This window comes from Metopolophium dirhodum, chromosome 9 (assembly GCF_019925205.1).
Source record: "Metopolophium dirhodum isolate CAU chromosome 9, ASM1992520v1, whole genome shotgun sequence".
Lineage (NCBI taxonomy): Eukaryota > Metazoa > Arthropoda > Insecta > Hemiptera > Aphididae > Metopolophium > Metopolophium dirhodum.
In genome coordinates, this window is record NC_083568.1 from 2,501,303 (window position 1) to 2,521,238 (window position 19,936).

At 31.2% G+C, this 19,936-nt stretch overlaps 2 protein-coding genes across 5 annotated transcripts in view; both read right to left on the bottom strand.

Annotated features, from left to right (window-relative positions):
- Positions 1–6,102, bottom strand: part of LOC132952560 (cubilin) — a 39,479-nt gene extending 33,377 nt beyond the window's left edge. Inside the window, exons 1-17 of the mRNA XM_061024883.1 lie at positions 5,927–6,102; positions 4,535–4,664; positions 4,286–4,459; positions 3,904–3,945; positions 3,697–3,837; positions 2,904–3,152; positions 2,667–2,814; positions 2,486–2,586; positions 2,176–2,299; positions 1,912–2,100; positions 1,689–1,835; positions 1,405–1,592; positions 1,176–1,347; positions 921–1,105; positions 679–850; positions 348–553; positions 70–229 (exon numbers count right to left, since the gene is read on the bottom strand). Coding sequence (XP_060880866.1) covers positions 70–229; positions 348–553; positions 679–850; positions 921–1,105; positions 1,176–1,347; positions 1,405–1,592; positions 1,689–1,835; positions 1,912–2,100; positions 2,176–2,299; positions 2,486–2,586; positions 2,667–2,814; positions 2,904–3,152; positions 3,697–3,837; positions 3,904–3,945; positions 4,286–4,459; positions 4,535–4,664; positions 5,927–6,006 — 2,608 coding nt within the window. The 5' untranslated portion in view covers positions 6,007–6,102. The remainder of the gene's footprint in view (positions 1–69; positions 230–347; positions 554–678; positions 851–920; positions 1,106–1,175; positions 1,348–1,404; positions 1,593–1,688; positions 1,836–1,911; positions 2,101–2,175; positions 2,300–2,485; positions 2,587–2,666; positions 2,815–2,903; positions 3,153–3,696; positions 3,838–3,903; positions 3,946–4,285; positions 4,460–4,534; positions 4,665–5,926) is intronic.
- Positions 6,103–7,071: 969 nt separating this feature from the next.
- Positions 7,072–18,966, bottom strand: LOC132952563 (plasma membrane calcium-transporting ATPase 1-like). Of its 4 annotated transcripts, none has more exons than XM_061024885.1 (14): positions 18,645–18,966; positions 13,974–14,138; positions 13,693–13,884; positions 13,381–13,610; positions 13,023–13,158; positions 12,830–12,964; positions 12,161–12,388; positions 11,897–12,099; positions 11,031–11,786; positions 10,788–10,967; positions 10,531–10,725; positions 9,054–9,260; positions 7,741–8,303; positions 7,072–7,327 (listed from the first exon to the last, which is right to left on the bottom strand). In XM_061024885.1, the coding sequence occupies exons 2-14, from the start codon at positions 14,131–14,133 to the stop codon at positions 7,303–7,305; spliced, it is 3,210 nt and encodes a 1,069-aa protein (XP_060880868.1). In that variant the 5' UTR covers positions 14,134–14,138; positions 18,645–18,966; the 3' UTR covers positions 7,072–7,302. The 4 variants fall into 4 exon arrangements, with proteins under 4 accessions (XP_060880868.1, XP_060880870.1, XP_060880869.1 ...); XM_061024887.1 differs by having other exon boundaries at positions 18,615–18,966; XM_061024886.1 differs by lacking the exon at positions 18,645–18,966 and adding an exon at positions 18,391–18,564.
- Between the last annotated feature and the right edge of the window lie 970 nt (positions 18,967–19,936).

The following is a 19,936-nucleotide window of genomic DNA, read 5'->3' on the forward strand; positions in this document are numbered from 1 at the left end:
TAGTATTAAAACTGATTTTATTTTTATATATTTTATATTAAATATTATATAAATAAATTTTATACATACATGTTTCATATTTAATTGTAAACCCTTCAATTATTGATGAAAAATTTGCTATAAAAAGAAGAGTAACTTCATTACTGTTTGTGGTTATTGGTTGATCATATCTAGTTGAACCACAATAACGACCAATTAATGGAGATTTTAAATTGGGGCCATCGTGAATCTGTAATAATATAAATATTTTATATTTCTATGTGATAAAATTAATTTGAAAATAGGTATTATAAAGGGTTAATCAAATGTAAGTAAAGAAAACATCACAAACTAGAAATGACACTTACTTCCAAGAATTCTTTTGAACAATTTGTAGAATATTTAGTGCTAAGCTTCTTAACGAATTCAAGTTTGAGTTTCTGTTGAAGTGGAATTTGTATATGCCACTCACAATTCAAACTTTCCAAATCGTTAAAGCTATCACTTGTCAAATGTAGAGGAGAAGATATGATTCCAGACATGCTTGTATAAGTTCCACCACACCCAGGTACACCTTTACAAGTAAAATATTATGTATTTTTTTCAATTAATAAGTACAAAATTTATCTTATAAGAAACATAATATGAAATGTTGAAACTATATAACATTATAATAAAATATTATAGAATAATAAATACCTTCAATTACGCCATACGTAATTTGAAACCCGTAGTCTTGGCCAGAAGCGTCGGAATGGAAGTGCAAACTTGCATGTGGACCTGAAGTCAATATAGGGGGAGGTAAACCATTAGAAGAGGTGTCGCATAATTTCGCCAACACTGGACTGTGTTGAGTAAAACCATCTCTAATCTACATTAATAATTAAATTATTAAACATTTATTATTGTTTTAACCATCATTACCCATATCAATATGTTACCTCTAAATAATCATAACTACAATTTATATGGTGCTCAAAGCTTAATGAGAAGAAATTTAATTGAATTCTTTTTCCTGGAATGGCATTCAATGTCCAATAACAGTCACGATTATTTGGATATTTTCCTGGAGAACCAGGAGAAGATAATGTCCCGTGAGAATCGATATTGAATGTGCCACCACAGTCTAAAAAATAATTTTAAGGTTTTAATTAAGGTACAGATTTGAGTAAGAATATGTCAACATTAAATTCTACCTGGTTGTATTGCTGTGTAGTTTAACTGAAAACCTCGATAATTTGTGGATCCGTCAGATCGAAAATGTATTATCGCTGAATTTGAATCCAAAATAATGCTATTGTGTATAGGTAATTTATTTCCACAAAATCTACCCAACATCTTACCATCTTCGTCGTTGTTGTTTTTAATCTAAAACGAATCAAAACAGAAAACTAAAAGTACAAAATAAAATTGAAATATATTTACTTCAACATAATCCGAAGAACAATTTATTGATTTTTCAATATCAATCCAAACAAAAGATATATTTATGACTTGAGACAAATTGACATCAATCATCCACGCACAATTCATGTTGCTCTTATATGTTAATGTTGTATTTGACTCTGGATACTGTATTGATCCATTATTTGTGTCAAAAGAGCCGCCACATTCTTTAAAATAATATTAATTTAATTTTTTGCATTAAATGCATTAAATATATTTTGCACAAATAACGTTTTTAATAATATCTTGCGTTATACACTAACCTTCTAAAAATGATCCACATAAGTTTCCAAAATAATCCTCATAACAATGACAATGAAATTCATTGGATTCTGGGTCATGGACGCATTCTCCATTTAGGCAGGGATTTATTAAGCATGGATTTTCTACGGAAATATTACATGTTCGTCCTGTGATGAATAAAATTCGTCATGAAATATTAATACTACGTATACTTAAAAAAAAATGTTGTGAACAAAATGTAACCTGTATAACCCATGTCACACTGACACAATAAACTATTAGTTGAATTTGAAAGGCACACACCATGGGGACCACAAGGATTATTCAGGCAAGGATCTATAGTTCTATCGTTTTTTATGCATCCGTTCAACCCTATTCCATTACCATAATACCCTTGCCGACATGTACACTGAATTGTTGTTTCAGCATAAACTGTAATCAAAGTAAAAACAAAGTTATACGTAATGACTTAATAAATGACGTAAAACATATTTTTATTTTGTATACCAGTGCACTCAGCATTTGGATGACACCCTCCGTTGTCTATTGCACACGCTCCTCCAGATTTATAGACACAATTAAATCCATCGCCACTATAACCAGGCGGACATAATTCACACTTAAACGAGCCCTGGATAAGTTATCAAAACGACGAATTATGTTAAAAGTAAAAAAAAATACAAAATTAAATTTTATTTTAGATGAGCATGCCATTAATTTTGACAATAGATGTAAATAATTTATAATTTGCGTCTTTACAGTAACCGCACGAACTCCTAACGTTAATTCAAAAAAAATGTTTGATATATGCACGTACTCTCGTGTTAATGCACTGAACTCTGGGATTCACGCTGCACCCACCGTTATTCACCAAACACTCGTTGATGTCAGTACACACAAAACCGTCTCCCTCGAAGCCTAAGAGAATTATAAAACGTGAAATCGTTGTATACGTGTTATGTATATTATTAGATTTTTTAGGGGTATATAATAATTACCCGCGGGACAGTTTCCGCAAGTAAACGACCCTCTAGTGTTCCTGCACTCGACCGGTGGGTTTGTCGAGCAAGTGTGCTTGTTTTCCTTGCATTCGTCCACGTCTTTCGTACAAGCCGGATGATGTCTGCTGTTCGTGGTGGTCCAACCCTTTAATGAGAAAATACAATTACACGATAGTTGATAGTATGAACACAATCTCCCACAGTCTTCCTTTCGAGTGACGGTGTGACACTGACCTGATTGCAAATGCACGTGTAACCGACCGTCGACGGTTGATTGATGCACACGCCTTTGCCGCATAGCTCCGACGACATTTCCGCGTTGCAATCGTTCTTCCTTTTCGTACAGTGCAACCCAAACCAGTTAGTCGCACATGCGCACTTGTAACTTCCAGGCGTGTTCTTGCATTCCGCTCCGTTTTGACACCCTAAGTCCGTGTACATGTACCGTACACATTCGTCTACGTCTAGTTCACACAATCTACCCTATGTAATAAATTTAATATTACTTGGCTATAATCGTTTTTCAAAGAATTCTCTGACGAATATAATGTACAATCTAATAAATATTTCAAGCCATGACGCCCATTATCGAGTTAAACTTATATATACTATATATTATATATAAACTTTATATACTATACCAACGTAAAATTAAAGAAATGCAGTTTAAGTGATTTTTAGTACGAATTTTGAACTGTTATATATCTAACAGACTTGTCAGCTTGTGTAACATTTTAGTATGTTTAAAATTGCAATATTAAAAATTCCATACAAAAATGATATTTAATATATAGGTACTGATTTAAAATATTTAAAAGACCTAAGCAAAATAAAATTTCTAAATCATTAGTCCAAATGTTAAGTTTATATATAAAGTAATTATTTTCTTGATTTATACAATAATATACTATAGCTTACTTATACACATATAGCCTCTATATATATACAATATCGGATTGTAGATAGAACTATTTTGTACGCTAATGCGTTTAGCCACTGATTAATATGCCTATATCTTAACACTTACCTGCCAATTATTTGGACAATTACATTGAAATCCGTTATAAAGATCCACACATGTGCCACCATTTTGGCAAGGGTTACTCAAGCATTCGCTAATCGATAAAAGACTAACGAGATTGGTGATTTTCTTTTCCAAATTGGTCAACTATATAAGTATAAAAATTTTGAATTAAAATATTATATGTTTTCGAGCCAATTTAGATTTACTCACTCTGACTTCTAATCTATCTGCGGTGAACGTCGTTCCACCTTTCTATGCCAACAAAAAAATATGCTGTATATAATTTTAAATATTTATGTGAAATCAGTGATAAGGACATTTATGTTGTTGCGTGATAGAAAGAAAAATTTAATATTTAATTACACCAACATTAATTCTAACACACTAAATTAAAATTAGAATTTCTTATTATTATATTGATTTAATTAATAGAAATCACCGCTCTCATATAAAATTATATTAATATTACATTTAGAAATCATCAATTTGTTCTTTTTGGAATTCCAATAATAGTTGCCGTCTACGGCACAATTGCAATTTTCCTCACCACGCTTTCGTACATATAAAACTTAGCAAAATCAAATCAACTTACTCCCTTAGTAGAGAATTTCGATGACGCATTTATAATTTTCATTTCTAGAGCGGTAACTCGACTGGATATACTTCTCGGGCCATCTATCAGTGGCACAAATTTGTTCATTGTATCCACAAACTCAGGCAAATCGTTTGATCGAAACGAATCGATTAGTTTCGAAGCTTCTTTAGCCTATATAATATCCCCATTAGTATTACCAAATATTATTTATTATCTTATTACTGATATATTAAATTATTTAACTACCAGTCCGATAATTTGGAGTAAGTTTTCATTATTCACGTTTATGAATCCTTTTCCTTTAGTACTCAAAGAAATATTGCGACTACTGGCACTGTCGACGCATAGATGTCCGTTGTCAGATCGAAAGCATGGCCTAAATATTATTATTTAAATGCTTATTTGGTTTTAGGTACCTAATATTTGTTCAAGTAAAGCTCAATTGTATTTTTCATTTAAATTCGATAAATTAATCTTTAATTTATTTTAATTATTTTTTTTTTTGTTAGTGCTCCACAAATATTAGTAAAACTTCATATAATTAAAAAATACAATAAATTAGTTGAATTGGTAAAGACAACTATTAATCAGTAATCATCTAATTGTCACCATTTTTAAATACTTTTAAAGCACGTAATCATACAACAAATTTAACTTAGCTTTGTGGCTATTTATATGTACTACTGCAACTAAACATATATTACTCACATAAATATTTACATCCCCATTTTATATTTGTATGATATTAGTTATTACTAAGGCTGGGCAAGTTAAGTTACGTTATTTGAAAATAATAAAGTTAAGTTAAATTAAAAGTTACTCGTAATTTAGTTAAGAGTTAACTTTGAAAAAAAAGTAACTTAACTTATTGTAAAGTTAAAATTTGCTAATTTGTAAAAATAAAAAATTCCAGACACATAATATGGTTTATTAGATAGTTTTTCTTTACGCTCAAGAAAATAACTGGGGAAATTTAAAATGATACATCAAAGCAAAAACCCATTCAAAAATTTGCATTATTCTTCGGACGAAAATTAACTTAATTTAGATACTTTTGAAATAAATTTAACTTGAAGTTAACTCGTTATCTTGAAAAAAAATTAACTTATTAAGTTAAAAGTTAATTTGAAAAAAAAAGTAACGAGTTAATTAACTTAACGTTTTAACTTAATTTTAACTTTTAACTCGTTAATGCCCAGCCTTGGTTATTACCATAACCTTATTTAAGTACATACTATAAATAGCCACCAAGCTAAGTTAAATTATTTGTACTAAATTATCGCATTTCTTCAAATACAGACAATTATAAACAATTTCTATACTAATGAATATAAGAAATTACTCAGCCCCTTTTCGATATCACAACTTTTCTAACTTAAGTGTTTTTTGATTTTTTATCGAGTTTTTAACACGTAGTTAACGGAGTGTTTTTGTTGAAATATCAATATCGTCTATCATTAACTCACCGATCAAAAATTATTTCTTCTGCTAGTTATTATTAAGACATTAAAACAATTTATATTAGTTTGAAAATAATATTCTTAATTTCAATTTAACTTTAAGGTAACAATACAAGTTTGTTGTATTTTAATACTTATGAGTTATGAGTTGTCAAAGTATAAACACATAATTACTTACAACTGTTTACTATACTGTCCAATTGTTGAAACGATTAACATAAAGAGCAAAATAAAAAGTGACCCAACTGCTTTCCACATTTTAATGAAAAATATAAAATTTATTTAAATTAATGGAGTTAATATAATATATGTATAAGCTAACTAAACAGTTAAAATATCAGTAAAACAACATTGTTTTCGATACTAGGTACTAATAACGGAATTCCTAGACTACAATAAAATACGATAATATGTGTGATATAGTCATTAGTTAGAAGTACGCACATCAATATATAAATAAACGTATACTACTGTATCCCAATGAAATATTGTATTATGTAATTCAATCATTTGTATACACCCATAAATTGATTATTATATGAGTTCACGTCTGTACTTAGTCATGATAAACATGACATATTGACATAAACAATGATATTCTGCAGTATACCTAAATCACCTATAAAGTTATCTAGAATTACAATGTTATTTTTAACACATGGTATTTAATTGAAAATTTACTTTAACTCTTAAAAATAAGGGGTAAATTATTTTATTAAATTTTTACGAGTGTTTGAAGAAAGACATATGGATATGTCATATTCAACCGTAATTAGCAATAAAAATTTAATTATATAAATATTAAAAATACATAGGCACAATTTTTTTATAAGCATTTACAGTTCACATTTTGAAAACAATTTACAAAATATTCAGCTTTTATAGATAAGGATTGAAAATGTAAAACAAAGTTTCAAGTAAGTAGTTAATTCTGTAAGCATAAAATATAAATAATATTATATTTTTTATCACAGTTATTTTTATAGTTATATTAAGTTCAAATTTGGGCGAAATATCCTAGGCTGATAAACCATTTCCATTCGGAATCTTTTTTCATATACGATATTATATCATTGAATTCAAATTGAATATCATCCATTATACAGTAACCCACTAGGGCCACTTTTAACCTACTGGCAAAGCTACATATATCCACTTACCCTCTTTTTTTGTTGAAATTAAATTGTGTGCAGAAATTAATTTTAAAAGGATAAATAACAAACAATAATAAAATTTCAATTGTTGTACATATAATGAATTATTTGAATAAGATTTAATGAAGTTTAGACGATAAATTGTAAATTTTCAATGCACCATGCACATAAAATAGATACAATTCACACCCGATTTTCCATATATTTTGTTACAAACAAATTTACATACAATATAAAATTATCATTGATTTTTAAAAAATAATTTAGGATATTATGGCATTTTTAAAAATAAATCTTTTATATAATATTTAAGCTATTTATATATACAAAAATTATGTAATTGGTAATTATTAAAGTTGCAATCCATCTCATATATATGTGTATATGATCATGCTGCTACTTATACGTTTGTTCTCGTTTTCATTCTGTAACAGGAAATTGGAATATAAAAAATATGCTTTTAATAAAAAATATTATTACGTTTGAGTCGATAATTAATTTGTAGTACCTACAACTGTGCATGTTAGGAAATATTAATTTATAAAATAACTGTACGTAATAACTTTACGAAATAATATATCTTATATATCTGTATTTATAGTACTAAATTCACATATGCTTATTGTAAACATTATTTACGGATTGTACTTTTCAATAAATAAAAATGATTATTAAATAAAGACTACATTTGCCTTCAAACTAATAACTTTTATTTAACACAGAGGATAAAAGTTATTAGTTTGTCGTGTTACTCGTACAGTCGTATAATGCATTCTGAAAACCGTTTCGTGGCCGCGACGGGAGGCTCAGCATTTGCGAGCATATATTTTTTACTTACGATAGAAGTTTCAGGAATTTACGAGTAGACACAGTGGTGACTATCTGACCCCACAGCAAGGTGCCCAACCCGAACAACAAGCACCACATCCACTGATCTAGTGTGAGGCCCTTGGTGCTGAACGCGTCCCTGCCGTACTGGACGATGAACACCTGTGACACCATGGTGGCGATCCATATGCCGTAGAATATTGGGTTGGCGAAGACTCCGCGGAACACGTTGAGCTGGCCGTGGATCTTACGTGCGTTGATCTCGTTGAACAGCATCATCATTACGAACGTGTTGAAGATGACGGTGAAATGTTGCGTGGGCTCCGAGCCGAATTCGGCCCCGCGGCCGGTCGGTATGTCCAGCATCGTGTCGCCGGCGAACAGCAGTGCGAAGATGACGGTCAGTTGGTAGACGGCCTGGCCGACGATGTTCTTCGTCATGGTGCGCGATATCAGAGGCTTCGTACGGCCATAGGGTTTCCGCAACAGCAATTCGGAAGTGGGCATTTCCGTGGCCAACGCCAACGAGGCCAGCGTGTCCATAATTAAGTTCACCCACAACATTTGAACGGCCTGGGCATGTGCGTAAACAAAATCCAACGTCAGCAAATCATACATGTTAAAACATACATTTGGGTTTCTTGTAAAATATTAATAATTAATCGACGTTAAATGGCTTTCAAAAAACATTAATGTGGGATCAAGTACCTAACATAACAGAAAACACTTTGATTTTTTTTTTTTAGTTCAAATTTAGACGAAGCGTGTTTTTTTTACGAGTCCTATCAACAATATATGAGACATCATAAATCATAAAACTGTTCATATTAATGTATAGTTAAGATAACAGTTATTTTTAAACTATCGTTTATACTCTGTCTCGTATAAAACTAACCTCAGAAGGCGAACAGATTTTTGTTCGGTTTGGTCAGATCACACCCCTCGTCACCGTCGTCTCAACTTTCGATTCCGACGAACGACCACGACCGAAGAATCATTTAACTGTTGTTATTATTAGTAGAATACAAGGTAGGAATAATAAAATGACGCACCTGACCTAACAGGAAGGGGTCTGCCCGCGTTGGCACAGAGACCCCCCCCCCCCCGAGGTTACTCCCATAATATAATCAGGCAGAGTATAACCGATGAAATCTTCTGTTAGATGAAAAAAATTATAAAAGTATAAATTGTTGTGCATTTATTTTTTATCTCATTAATTTTGGTTGGATTCACAAGTGATTCGATCAGCTCTGTGATAAACTTTCAGTAAAAAAAAAACAACGACTAATGTTACTACATTCATGTTTGACGTTACACTTTTACCTTTAGGGGACTATCTTGGACGGCACATGCTCCTATAAACGCTACAATAACAGCTACCAAATTTACGGTTAACTGAAACTGTAAAAACTTAGCAATGCTGTCGTACACATTACGTCCCCACATAACTGCTTTAACAATACTACTGAAGTTGTCATCTGTCAAAATAATATCTGACGCTTCTTTAGCTACATCTGTTCCAGCAATACCCTACAAAAACAAACATATGAGTACATTAAGTGGATGATTAAAATGTAATTTAAAAAAACCACTGAGAATTATTCAAACTTTTGTAATCTTATTAATATCTTATTATTTATTTTTTACGTGTTTTTAGTTGTCCAAAATTAATACAATATTTTAAAAGTTACTTATATCATGTATTATGATTTTTTCATTTTCTATTGACAGACATTTAAGCATAATATATTATGAGTCGTAAAGTTATTAAAATACCCTAGTAACTTATATTTTAAAGTTGGGTAAATTTTCTAATTGAACAATATAATGTATACAATAGTGAATAGATAGTAATTATGAAAATATAAAGGAATCAAATAAATTTAACATCTACATAATTATATTCAAGATCATAGTATAGATGACTAGAATTTATTTAACATTATAATTGGGAATAGAATTTTGCAGTAAGATAAAATTAGTGTTAATACATCTTTTTGTTTTTCCGAAATAAATTTTCAATGTAAATTTATAAAAAATCATATGAACATTGGACGTTCTTAATCTTTTTGACACTTCACTAAGGGTCAGAGCGTTTTTTAGTACAAAAAGATGTCTTACATTAAAAACGCCTTGTAGAATTATCGGATTTTTTTTTATTTATAATAATAGAACATTTTGCAGGTGAGATCAAAACCTGATTTTCAAAATATTATAATATTATGGTAGCTAAAATATACATTTAAATAATGCACAATATTCGTTCTTTTTCAAACGTATTTTCCTACCACTATTTAAAGTAAAAAGAAAATTCGGCATTTGATCTGACCGGAAAAATGTTCTCCTTTAAAAAAAAAAAAAAAATAACAACATTTAACTATTAAACAGAGCGTGAGAGTTTTTCCTGTGAAGTCATTTTCGTTGATATAATACACCTCATCAGCCTCCCCCCTTAAATAGGTATCGAGCTGTAGATTAGTGGAAAAGTATTATAATTAATGTAATAACTGAAATATAAAATATAATTTAAAATTTTATAAAATTTCGGAAAATTAGAAAATCAGGCACCGACACTTATAAACGGCTGTCACACGAGTACTAAAATAAATAGGTAATATTTATTATTAAAAACCAACCCGTTTACTTTATTTAAATAACCAAACAACAAACCGTTACAATTCATAAAAGTAACAGAAATTGTTAACAACTAATAAGTAGGCACGTGTTTTTCATAAAATATTTAGGTATTATACTTATTATTATTTTTAACTTTTATTACAAAATTAATTATATTTAATACCATGGCAAATCCAACGTCAGCTATTTTCAATGCAGGACCATCATTGGTACCGTCACCGGTCACTGCCACTACTTCACGACATTGATTCACTTTACTGTCAATAATACCCTTTACCAGTGTGTATTTGTCTGTTGGCGATGACCTAGCCAATACTCTCAATTTAGGCCACACATTATCCAATAAATTCTGTTGAACCTGTAAGAACAAAACCATTTGATACATATTTTATTAAAATCAAAATAGCAAATTAAACTAACATTGCCATTAGCATCACGAATTCGTTGATTGAATTCTTTGCCTTCCAATACAAGCCAGTCTTCGCCAGTTTTAAATATACCACATTTGGTGGCAATTGATCGGGCCGTGTTCACATTATCTCCGGTAACCATACGTACAGTAATACCGGCTCGCTGACATTTTCTAATAGCTTCAGGCACCTAAATTTAAACTCCAAGTAAATAACACATTTTTTTAAATGATAGAGAAAGTGTATATTTTACCTCTGGTCGAACGGGATCTTCAATTCCGACAACACACAGTGCAGTGAGGTCGCACACTATATTTTCTTCGGATTCCCAATCAGGTTCACCTTCATAATGTACTTGGTTGGGTGAATCGGTTTTTCCTGGTATGAAATCTTTGAATGCAACAGAAATAGTACGAAGGCCATTAGAAGCCATGGGTTCAATGACATTTCTCAACAAACGGTCTTGCATTTCACATGTGAATTTCTCCAATCGACCATCACGACCGTAGATATACGAACATCTTTTTATTACGATTTCGGAGGCACCTTTAGTAAATAATCTGTAGCCACCGCCTTCTCTTGGAATGACTGTACTCATGGACTTCCGTACAGAGTTAAATGTATACACGTGTGTTAACATTTCTTCGGGTATATCGTCACGCCATGTTTGATAATTTTTCCCGAGAGCAAGAATAAATCCTAAAAGTGCACACTCAGTTTTGTTACCAACTTGATTAGATAGTTCACTGGTTGGATTGTCGGATGGCATAATTTTAGACGTGTAAGCTGAATTAATAGATATTGCTTGCACTAATAAGTTGCCAACATTCGATGGTATCGATGCAAATTGAGGCATTGTTTTACTGAGAACTTCACAGATATAAGACTGGACAACTGTCATTCGGTTTGTTGTTAGTGTACCGGTCTTATCAGAACAAATTACAGTAGCATTACCCATAGTTTCACAAGCGTCCAAATGTCTTACCAAATTGTTATCTTTCATCATTTTCTACATAGTTTACAAAATAAATATTAACAATAATTAAAAATACAATGCAACGTTTCTGTTTTAATAAACACCAATGATGACAATGGTGATATCTCAATGATATGAATTACCTTGACTGAGTATGCTAAAGATAGAGTAACAGCGAGAGGAAGTCCTTCAGGAACAGCCACCACCAAGACAGCGACACCAATAATAAGGTGGCGAACAAATTCACCAACGTAGTGGTTCTTCCACTGTTTTTGTTGTATGACAAATGTATGGATACAAAATTGAATTACTAATATAAGCACAGTAAGTACAGCAATCGTTGATCCTATAATGAAAATAAAATGTGAGTTATATACAATTTAAAAGATAACAATTGGTTTAATTACCAGCATATCCAATTTGAATGGCCAACTTTGTGAGTTTAGCTTGCAACACGGACTTGTCTTTTTTTGCTGGTTCTTCTGACTCACCAGATTGTCCACCATCTCCAGCACCATTATCATCTGTTTCACCTCCTTTACCAATTAGTTTCATACTGATATCAGTGGCATTGCTGTTGATGGTAGGTGGTACTTCATTAGTTAACCTCTTCTTTATCTTCAGTTTTTTGGCTTCTATTGATAAAATATTTAATTTTTATGAAACTCAACTATTTTAATATATTAATAAGTTTGAAAAAAAATTTAATTTATAGTACTAATAAGTACATTTAAATTATTTAGGAGTATAATTCTATGCATATTAATAATAAATACAAAATACTTGGATTATATCTGATAAAATATTGATGACAAAGAAATTAAGGATATCTTAAAAGATACAAATTCCAGACACTGATAAATAAGTTAGCAAGTTGAATTTCAATGAGTCAAATATATTTTTAAATTGGTATAAAATAACTTGATAAAAGTTTGTACATGTCATCACATCTCTTTGAACTTTCTACATATTATATAAAATGTATAATGTTATATATGATTTTCCGAGGATTTTTCATATATGCAGAAATGTATTTTTATAACTACACCAAGTTTGAACGAGATCATACAGCTTACTTTTCCATTGTTTCTTAATTTCTTCGTGTTGTTGATTTACAGCTGCGCCTAACAGTGAGAATATTATTCCAGACTGAGAATTTATACCCACTGCAGTGACCAACATTTTTCCACTGCCTTCCATTACATGGGTTCCTTAAATTATAAATATACATTGAGCTTCTTTTACAACAAAAATCCAAATTAAACATACCTGATAAGACCATGGGATCGAATACTTCTCCTTTTTTGACTGAGTCTGACTCGCCAGTTAAAGAAGATTCATCAACTTTCAAATCGTTACTTTGAATTAGCACACCATCAGCTGGTAGCAAATCTCCGTATTTAATCTGTATAATAATGATGACGTTTGGTTACTATTTAATATTTATATTAACTCATCATTGATTAAAGGTCCCCACACAAGGCAGCGGTGGCGGTAAAATTTTTTTGTCTTGGCGGTGATAGTAAATTGTGTCCGGACTCATTTTACAGCTACCACCACCACTGCAGTGTGTGGGTACCTTAAGTCATTTAAGTTATTTAATTATATATAGGTAATTTTCAATTACCTGGCAAATGTCACCAACTACTATTTCTTCTACGGAAATTTGTCGCAGTTCGCCCTGTCTGATGACATTAAATCTGTGTTCACCTTCGATACGGGTTTGAAGACCACGGAACTGCCTTTCTTTCGTATAATCATTAAGTGCTGTTACAATTACGACCACTACGACCGATATTAATATAGCTAATCCTTCAATCCATCCATGTTTTACTTCATTGTTCTCTACATCCATTGCTACCATAATAAAATTGTAGTATTAGATTGTAAAAAAAAAAAATAATTACTATATACAGAGAATATCCAGAAAAAAATTTACATTCTTCGTCGGCAGGTTTGTAAAGTGATAATCCCAATGATACGAGAGCAGCAATTTCTAAAATAATTAGAGTGACATCATGCAAAGCTTCCCATACGAGTTGCATGAACGTCTTTGCAGGTTTAGTGGGTATGGTATTTGAGGAAAACGTCTCTTTCCTGTGCTCTAGATCGGCTCTAGATCCACTTAATCCTACAAAAATTAATTAGACAATGTTATAGAATCAACATTATATTAGTTAAAAACACTCAACAACATTTTGTTAAAAATAAAATAATTACCTTCACTGGGTGAAGTGTAGAGTTTCGTGCAAATACTATGAACGCCACCCAGTCTGGTTAGTTTAGCCACACCTTCCTCATTTCTGCTACAACTCATAAGCTCCTGTAATTCTTGAAGTGTAACGCCGTATTGGGCGGGCCGCCCATCTATTGTGGCCATTTAACCTGTTTTGTAATAGTTGTATGATAAGACTAAGGTTTTAAAATGTCACGAACATTTTTATTATATCTAAAACATTATAGATTTGAGAAATCTAAATCAAGCTTAAAATTCTACTTAATGACAGTTTTTATTTAAGAATGTTTTCAATCCTTAGAAGCTATAGAAGTTGAATATTTTATCAATTTTAACAGAAAAATAATTTTAGATTCTGAGCGGAGCGATAAATATATTGATTTTACAATGATGTGTGTTTTTTTTTCTTAGATTCTGAGCTGAGCGATTAATGTATTGATTTTACAATGATATGTTTTTTAGATTCTGAGTGGAACGATGAATGTATTGATTTTACAATGATGTGTGTTTTTTTTTATTTTATTTTTTTGTGTGTACACGATAAGTCGTCGAAATAATGCTTCGATTTTCAACTTCAGTATCTTGTTTGATGGGAAAGTGAATATTATTGTTGGTGCATTGAGGAGGTCAAAATTTAAAATTCCCAGTTATTTTCAAAAGCACCGGGAAAATAAAAGAAAAATTAAGGAAAAACGGAAATTTTTACGCAAAATCGACTTTGGTTTTTGGTGTAACTTTAAAACAAATGACCATAGACACATGCAACTTTAACTGGTTGTTTATAGGTATTTACATTTTCTATACACGATAAAATTTCAGAATATTTTGATTTGTTTTGAACTGTTTAGGGACATTTTCAGTTTCCAATTTTATTAGTTTTTTTCTATGAATGTCAATAAAACTTTATTTGTTGTGTAAAAATACTTAAAAATTTGATACAAGGCTCCTACTATATTATTACAATGACATTTGAAAAATATTAAAAATCCAGTTTTCAAATTTTTTTCTATAAATATCAATAAAATTTTATTTGTTGGGTAAAAAAGACTGAAACATTTATACAAGGCTCTTAATATATTGTTACATTGACATTTGAATAATATTAAAAATCCAGACCCAGTTTTTTTTATAAGCATTTAAAGTTCAAAAATTGACAAAATATGGAGAAGTCACGAAATGTAGCAAATTATTTTGAGTTAAGAATTCATTAAAATTTTTCTTTTCAAATCTAAGATTTAAAAATTTAATACAATATTCCTTATAAGATTATCTACCTTTATCAAAAAAAAATGTCGATAAGAAAGTCAAATTAAATTTTTATGAGCGTTTGAAATTAAAATTTTTACAACATTGGATATTCACTCGAATTCCCATGCAGCGATTTTCTCGAGGATATTCTTATTTTGTTGTAATGCAAAAACGAATAACTGTAGATACATGACAATTTCACTGAATGTTTATATTAGCATTTTCTATACACCGTACAATTTTGAAAATAATTTGACTCTTTTGAGCTGTTTACGGACATTGTCAGTTTTCAATTTTTTTAGGTTTTTTTTCTATAAATATCAATAAGCAAGGCTCCTGATATATTGTTACAATAGCAGATGAAAAATATATTGGCACAATTTTTTTTATAAGCATTTAAAGTTCGAATTTTGACACAATGTATTAAATTTAAAATTCAATAATTATTTTGTGGTTAAAAATGTATACTTGTCTTAACATGTTCAACTTTTATAGCTAAGGATTAAAAATTTAAAACGAGGTTCCAAGTAAAGAGGTAAATATATAAATTACTTTATTCACAATAATATCATATAAATAATATAGGTACTTGGTAATATCATAAGCTGTCTGACCGTTTTCGCTCAGAATCGTTTTTCTTATACAATGATAATATTATATCATTGAATTCAAATTTAACACCATCCATTACAGTGACACACTTGTAACCTACTATAAGTAGAGCGACACCCACTAGCCCACCTTTTTTACATTTTTTTTGTGTCTGTGTACACGATAAGTAGTCGAAATAATGCTTCAGTTTTCAATTTCAGTATCTTGTTCGAGTTGTTCGGTGGGAAAGTGAATCTAGTTGATACATTGGGGAGGTCAACTAAAAATTCCCAATAATATTCAAAAGCGCCGGGAAAAACAACATAAAAATTAAAGAAAAACGGGAATGGTTTTCGACAAAATCGATTTTGGTTTTTAGTGTAACTCTAAAACAAATAACCATAAATACATGAAATTTTCACTGGTTGTTTTTTTTTACATTTTTGATACACGATAAAATTTTCAAATTATTTCAATTTGTTTTGAACTATTTACGGACATTGTCAGTTTCCAATTTTATTAGTTTTTTTTCTATGAATGTCAATAACATTTTATTTATTGGGTAAAAAAGATTGAAACATTTAATACAAGGCCCTTAATATATTGTTACATTGACATTTGAATAATATTAAAAATCAAGTCACAATTTTTTTTTTATAAGCATTAAAAGTTCAAATTTTGACAAAATACGTAAAAATCACGAAATTGTGCAATTTATTTTGAGTTACAAATTACTGAAAAATTTTCTTGTGCAATTTATTTTGAGATCTAAGATTTTAAAAAGTAATACAAGGTTCCTTATATGAAATTATATTATTTACCTTTATCAAAAACACGTCTATAAAAAGTCAAATTAAATTTTTATGATCGTATAAGTTCAAATATTTATAACATTGGATATTTATTCGATTTCTTATGTAGCGATTTTCTTATTTTGTTGTAATTAAAAAACGAATAACCGTAATACTTAAGTTTATATCATATATTTATTTTATCAATTCCTATACTTGATAACATTTTCAAAATATTTTGACTTGTTTTGAGCTGTTTACGGATAATTTCAAATTTCAATAGACAATAATTAGTTTTAAAATTTATTAATTTATTAATTTATTTATTTAAGTTTTTTTTTTATACAAGGCTCCTGAAATATTGATTAAATAGCAGTTGAAAAATATTAAAAAAATACATAAGCATCATTTTTTTTCACAAGCATTTATGATTCTATATTTTTGACAACTAGTTTTTCTTTATAGTTATTTTGTTGTAATTTTATAATATTAATTCAACTTATCGGCTACCGTATCTATTAATAATAAGCAATAACAATATAAATATAATATAAAATATCCACACTGTCACACTGACCTACCGTCACAGCTCAGAATCGTTTTTCATATACAATGATATTATAGGTAGGTATATCATTAAATTCGAATTTAATACCATCCATTATACAGTGACTCAACTTAGTTTATAGGTCTATCATCTATGGATGCCACGAACCAGATATACTGGACTGGTATCGTCAAGGTCGAAGGGTAGTAGAGGAACGGTCCTCAAATGTTTCACTCACCCATCCATAAATACAAGTAGGAGTAAAAGCGTGCCTAGTAACAAACATTTGAGGGCCACTGATATAAGGTAATCGATACCAGTCTAGTATATCTTGGACCATGGTAGACGCTTAGATCATGACAAATAAAATAGATAATATGTACTAGCAACTCGTGATACGCATGTCTGTGACGTAGGAATTTCTCCAACTGGGTGAGCGGTGGAGTGGTGGAGAGTCTTCGGCGGCGGCGGCGGCTTCAGCGGCAGCGGACCAATGAGAAACGGATAAATGGTTACGTACAAGGCTGGGTGGAGGGTGGCTGCTCGATTTGTTTCAAAACCGGAATATTGTTGACATATTTATTTAATTTGTTATGGCTTAGGTCATAATATACAAATACAATGGATGGGAGGCATATCTCACCAGCTATATGTAAGCAATATTTGAAACATATATTAGCGACGAGTCGCTGGTCGTTATCTGAGCATGCGCAACTATGCTCGCCACATATTTATCACTCGTTATCAATATTGTATCACTGATTGTCATTATGAATTTCCAGGGAGAATTCAATTTTTATCATAAAATATATGCGACGAGTATACACACGACTCGTTGCTTCAAATATCGGGACACGGCTCCATCCGTTGTATATTAATATGATCTAAGTCCTAAGAGTAGACGAAGGGAAAGAACGCCGACGCCCGACGGTGATTAGGGCGATAACGCTGTACCTACCAACACCGTCCACTCTTCCTTATATAGTAACGGAAGGGAATATTGTGGCATTGTGCGTATGATAAAAATATTATCACAAACCTCGGTGTGTGCGAGTTTCTGTACGCGGTATCGTGTTTTAATTTAAACAATTGGCGTGTAACAATTTTTCCACGCTCTTTCGCCATCGGAGCGGAACGTAAACGAAAAAATACCAACGATAATAATAATAATAATACTAAACATCGAAATAAACCGTGATCGGGTCGTATAGGTAGGCTCCTAACCTAAGTATCCGTCGTTTGTCGAGTAGTCGTTATTGCCCGTCGCCAATTCCGTACGTATATCATAATATTTTGTGTGTACATTTCTCGCCGCAGGGAGTAATTATCATTAAATCGAGTCATATCGGCTTTATAATGACGGGAAAATCCTTCGAGTCTTTGTGGAGGGGGGAGGAAAATGGCCGCGGGAACAAAGGACAAAAACACAATATTTTATCATCAACAACCTCCGTCTCGTCGGATTTGTTCGATCTCACCGTCTTTTGGGTCGGCGTCACCGTCGTCGCGGGTAGGTACGTGTTGCGTGTGGGTCTCGTGTGCGTCTTATAACGAAATATAAAAATAATATTATTACTGTTGTAACGCCGAATCGAACGACGGCACTAGACGAATATTAATAATATATAATATATGACGGGTCTACGAACGGTATACGAATATTACCGTCGTTGTAATTGCGATACGCATGGACGCCGTCGGACAGGGTACGCACTCAATAGAAGTAAAACATGCACTGTGCACGACACCAGCCTGCAGCTGGCAACTTATTAGTTATTATTACATACATCATTCAGTATCACAGCGTAGATACCGTCCACGATTTAAGAAAATATTATATTCATATAATCATATAGGCATTATCTTAAATAGTTGAATCGTGATACCATCACGGAACAATCTTGCAGCGACACTCGATTAGCAGGACATCGGGTTCTTGTTCGTTAGGAGCGACACTCGTTCCGAAGTACAACCCGCCGAAAAATAATATGGAAACTATCCCTCGCGGCGCGCACCAACCTGAGTTTATATCACGGTCCTCGACGGACTGGCATCCAACAGGTTGGGCTAATTGGATTTAGCACTTTGTATATTTTTAATGTGATTCAAACTACCTACTCTCTAAACGTTTATGATATATCTAAGAACGATCGTTGACTTTCCAGTAGTTTTTGAAGATATAAGCTATAAACATACATATTATGTTTTTAAGATACCTACCTATAGTTTCTTTAATCGAGGCCGTGTAAATGCGACGATTTGATGCATTATTTTACCTCATCCGCCCGAGTAACCAATGACAACCATTTATGTACGCAAATAACCATTTATAAACAAAAAAAATGTTTGATATCCATCGTGAATCACAAAACCCTTGTGTCACCTTTTTAAAATGAGAATTTTGGAAAATCCTTTGTTATAGTATACCAATTGCTTGAAAATGTCAAGTGTCTAGTGTAAACCATTGTTTAGGCTCTATGTTGATAAGTCTTTCAATCAGAACATATCCGATTATATCGAGGATTATCCGATTATATAATAGATATATAGATCATTAATAGTAAATTGGTAAGAACTAAAATAATTTTTCATATTGTATAAATGTTCGAAACATGCAATCAAAATGTTTGTGAACACTGAACCGTGACTATTATTCAAATAGCTGATACAATCAATAAAATAAAATATTCATATTTTGTTTAATAAAATATGTGTAGTTTGAGAGTGTTTTAAATATTTTCTCGGTGCCATTTAAGTCTTTTTGATCGTA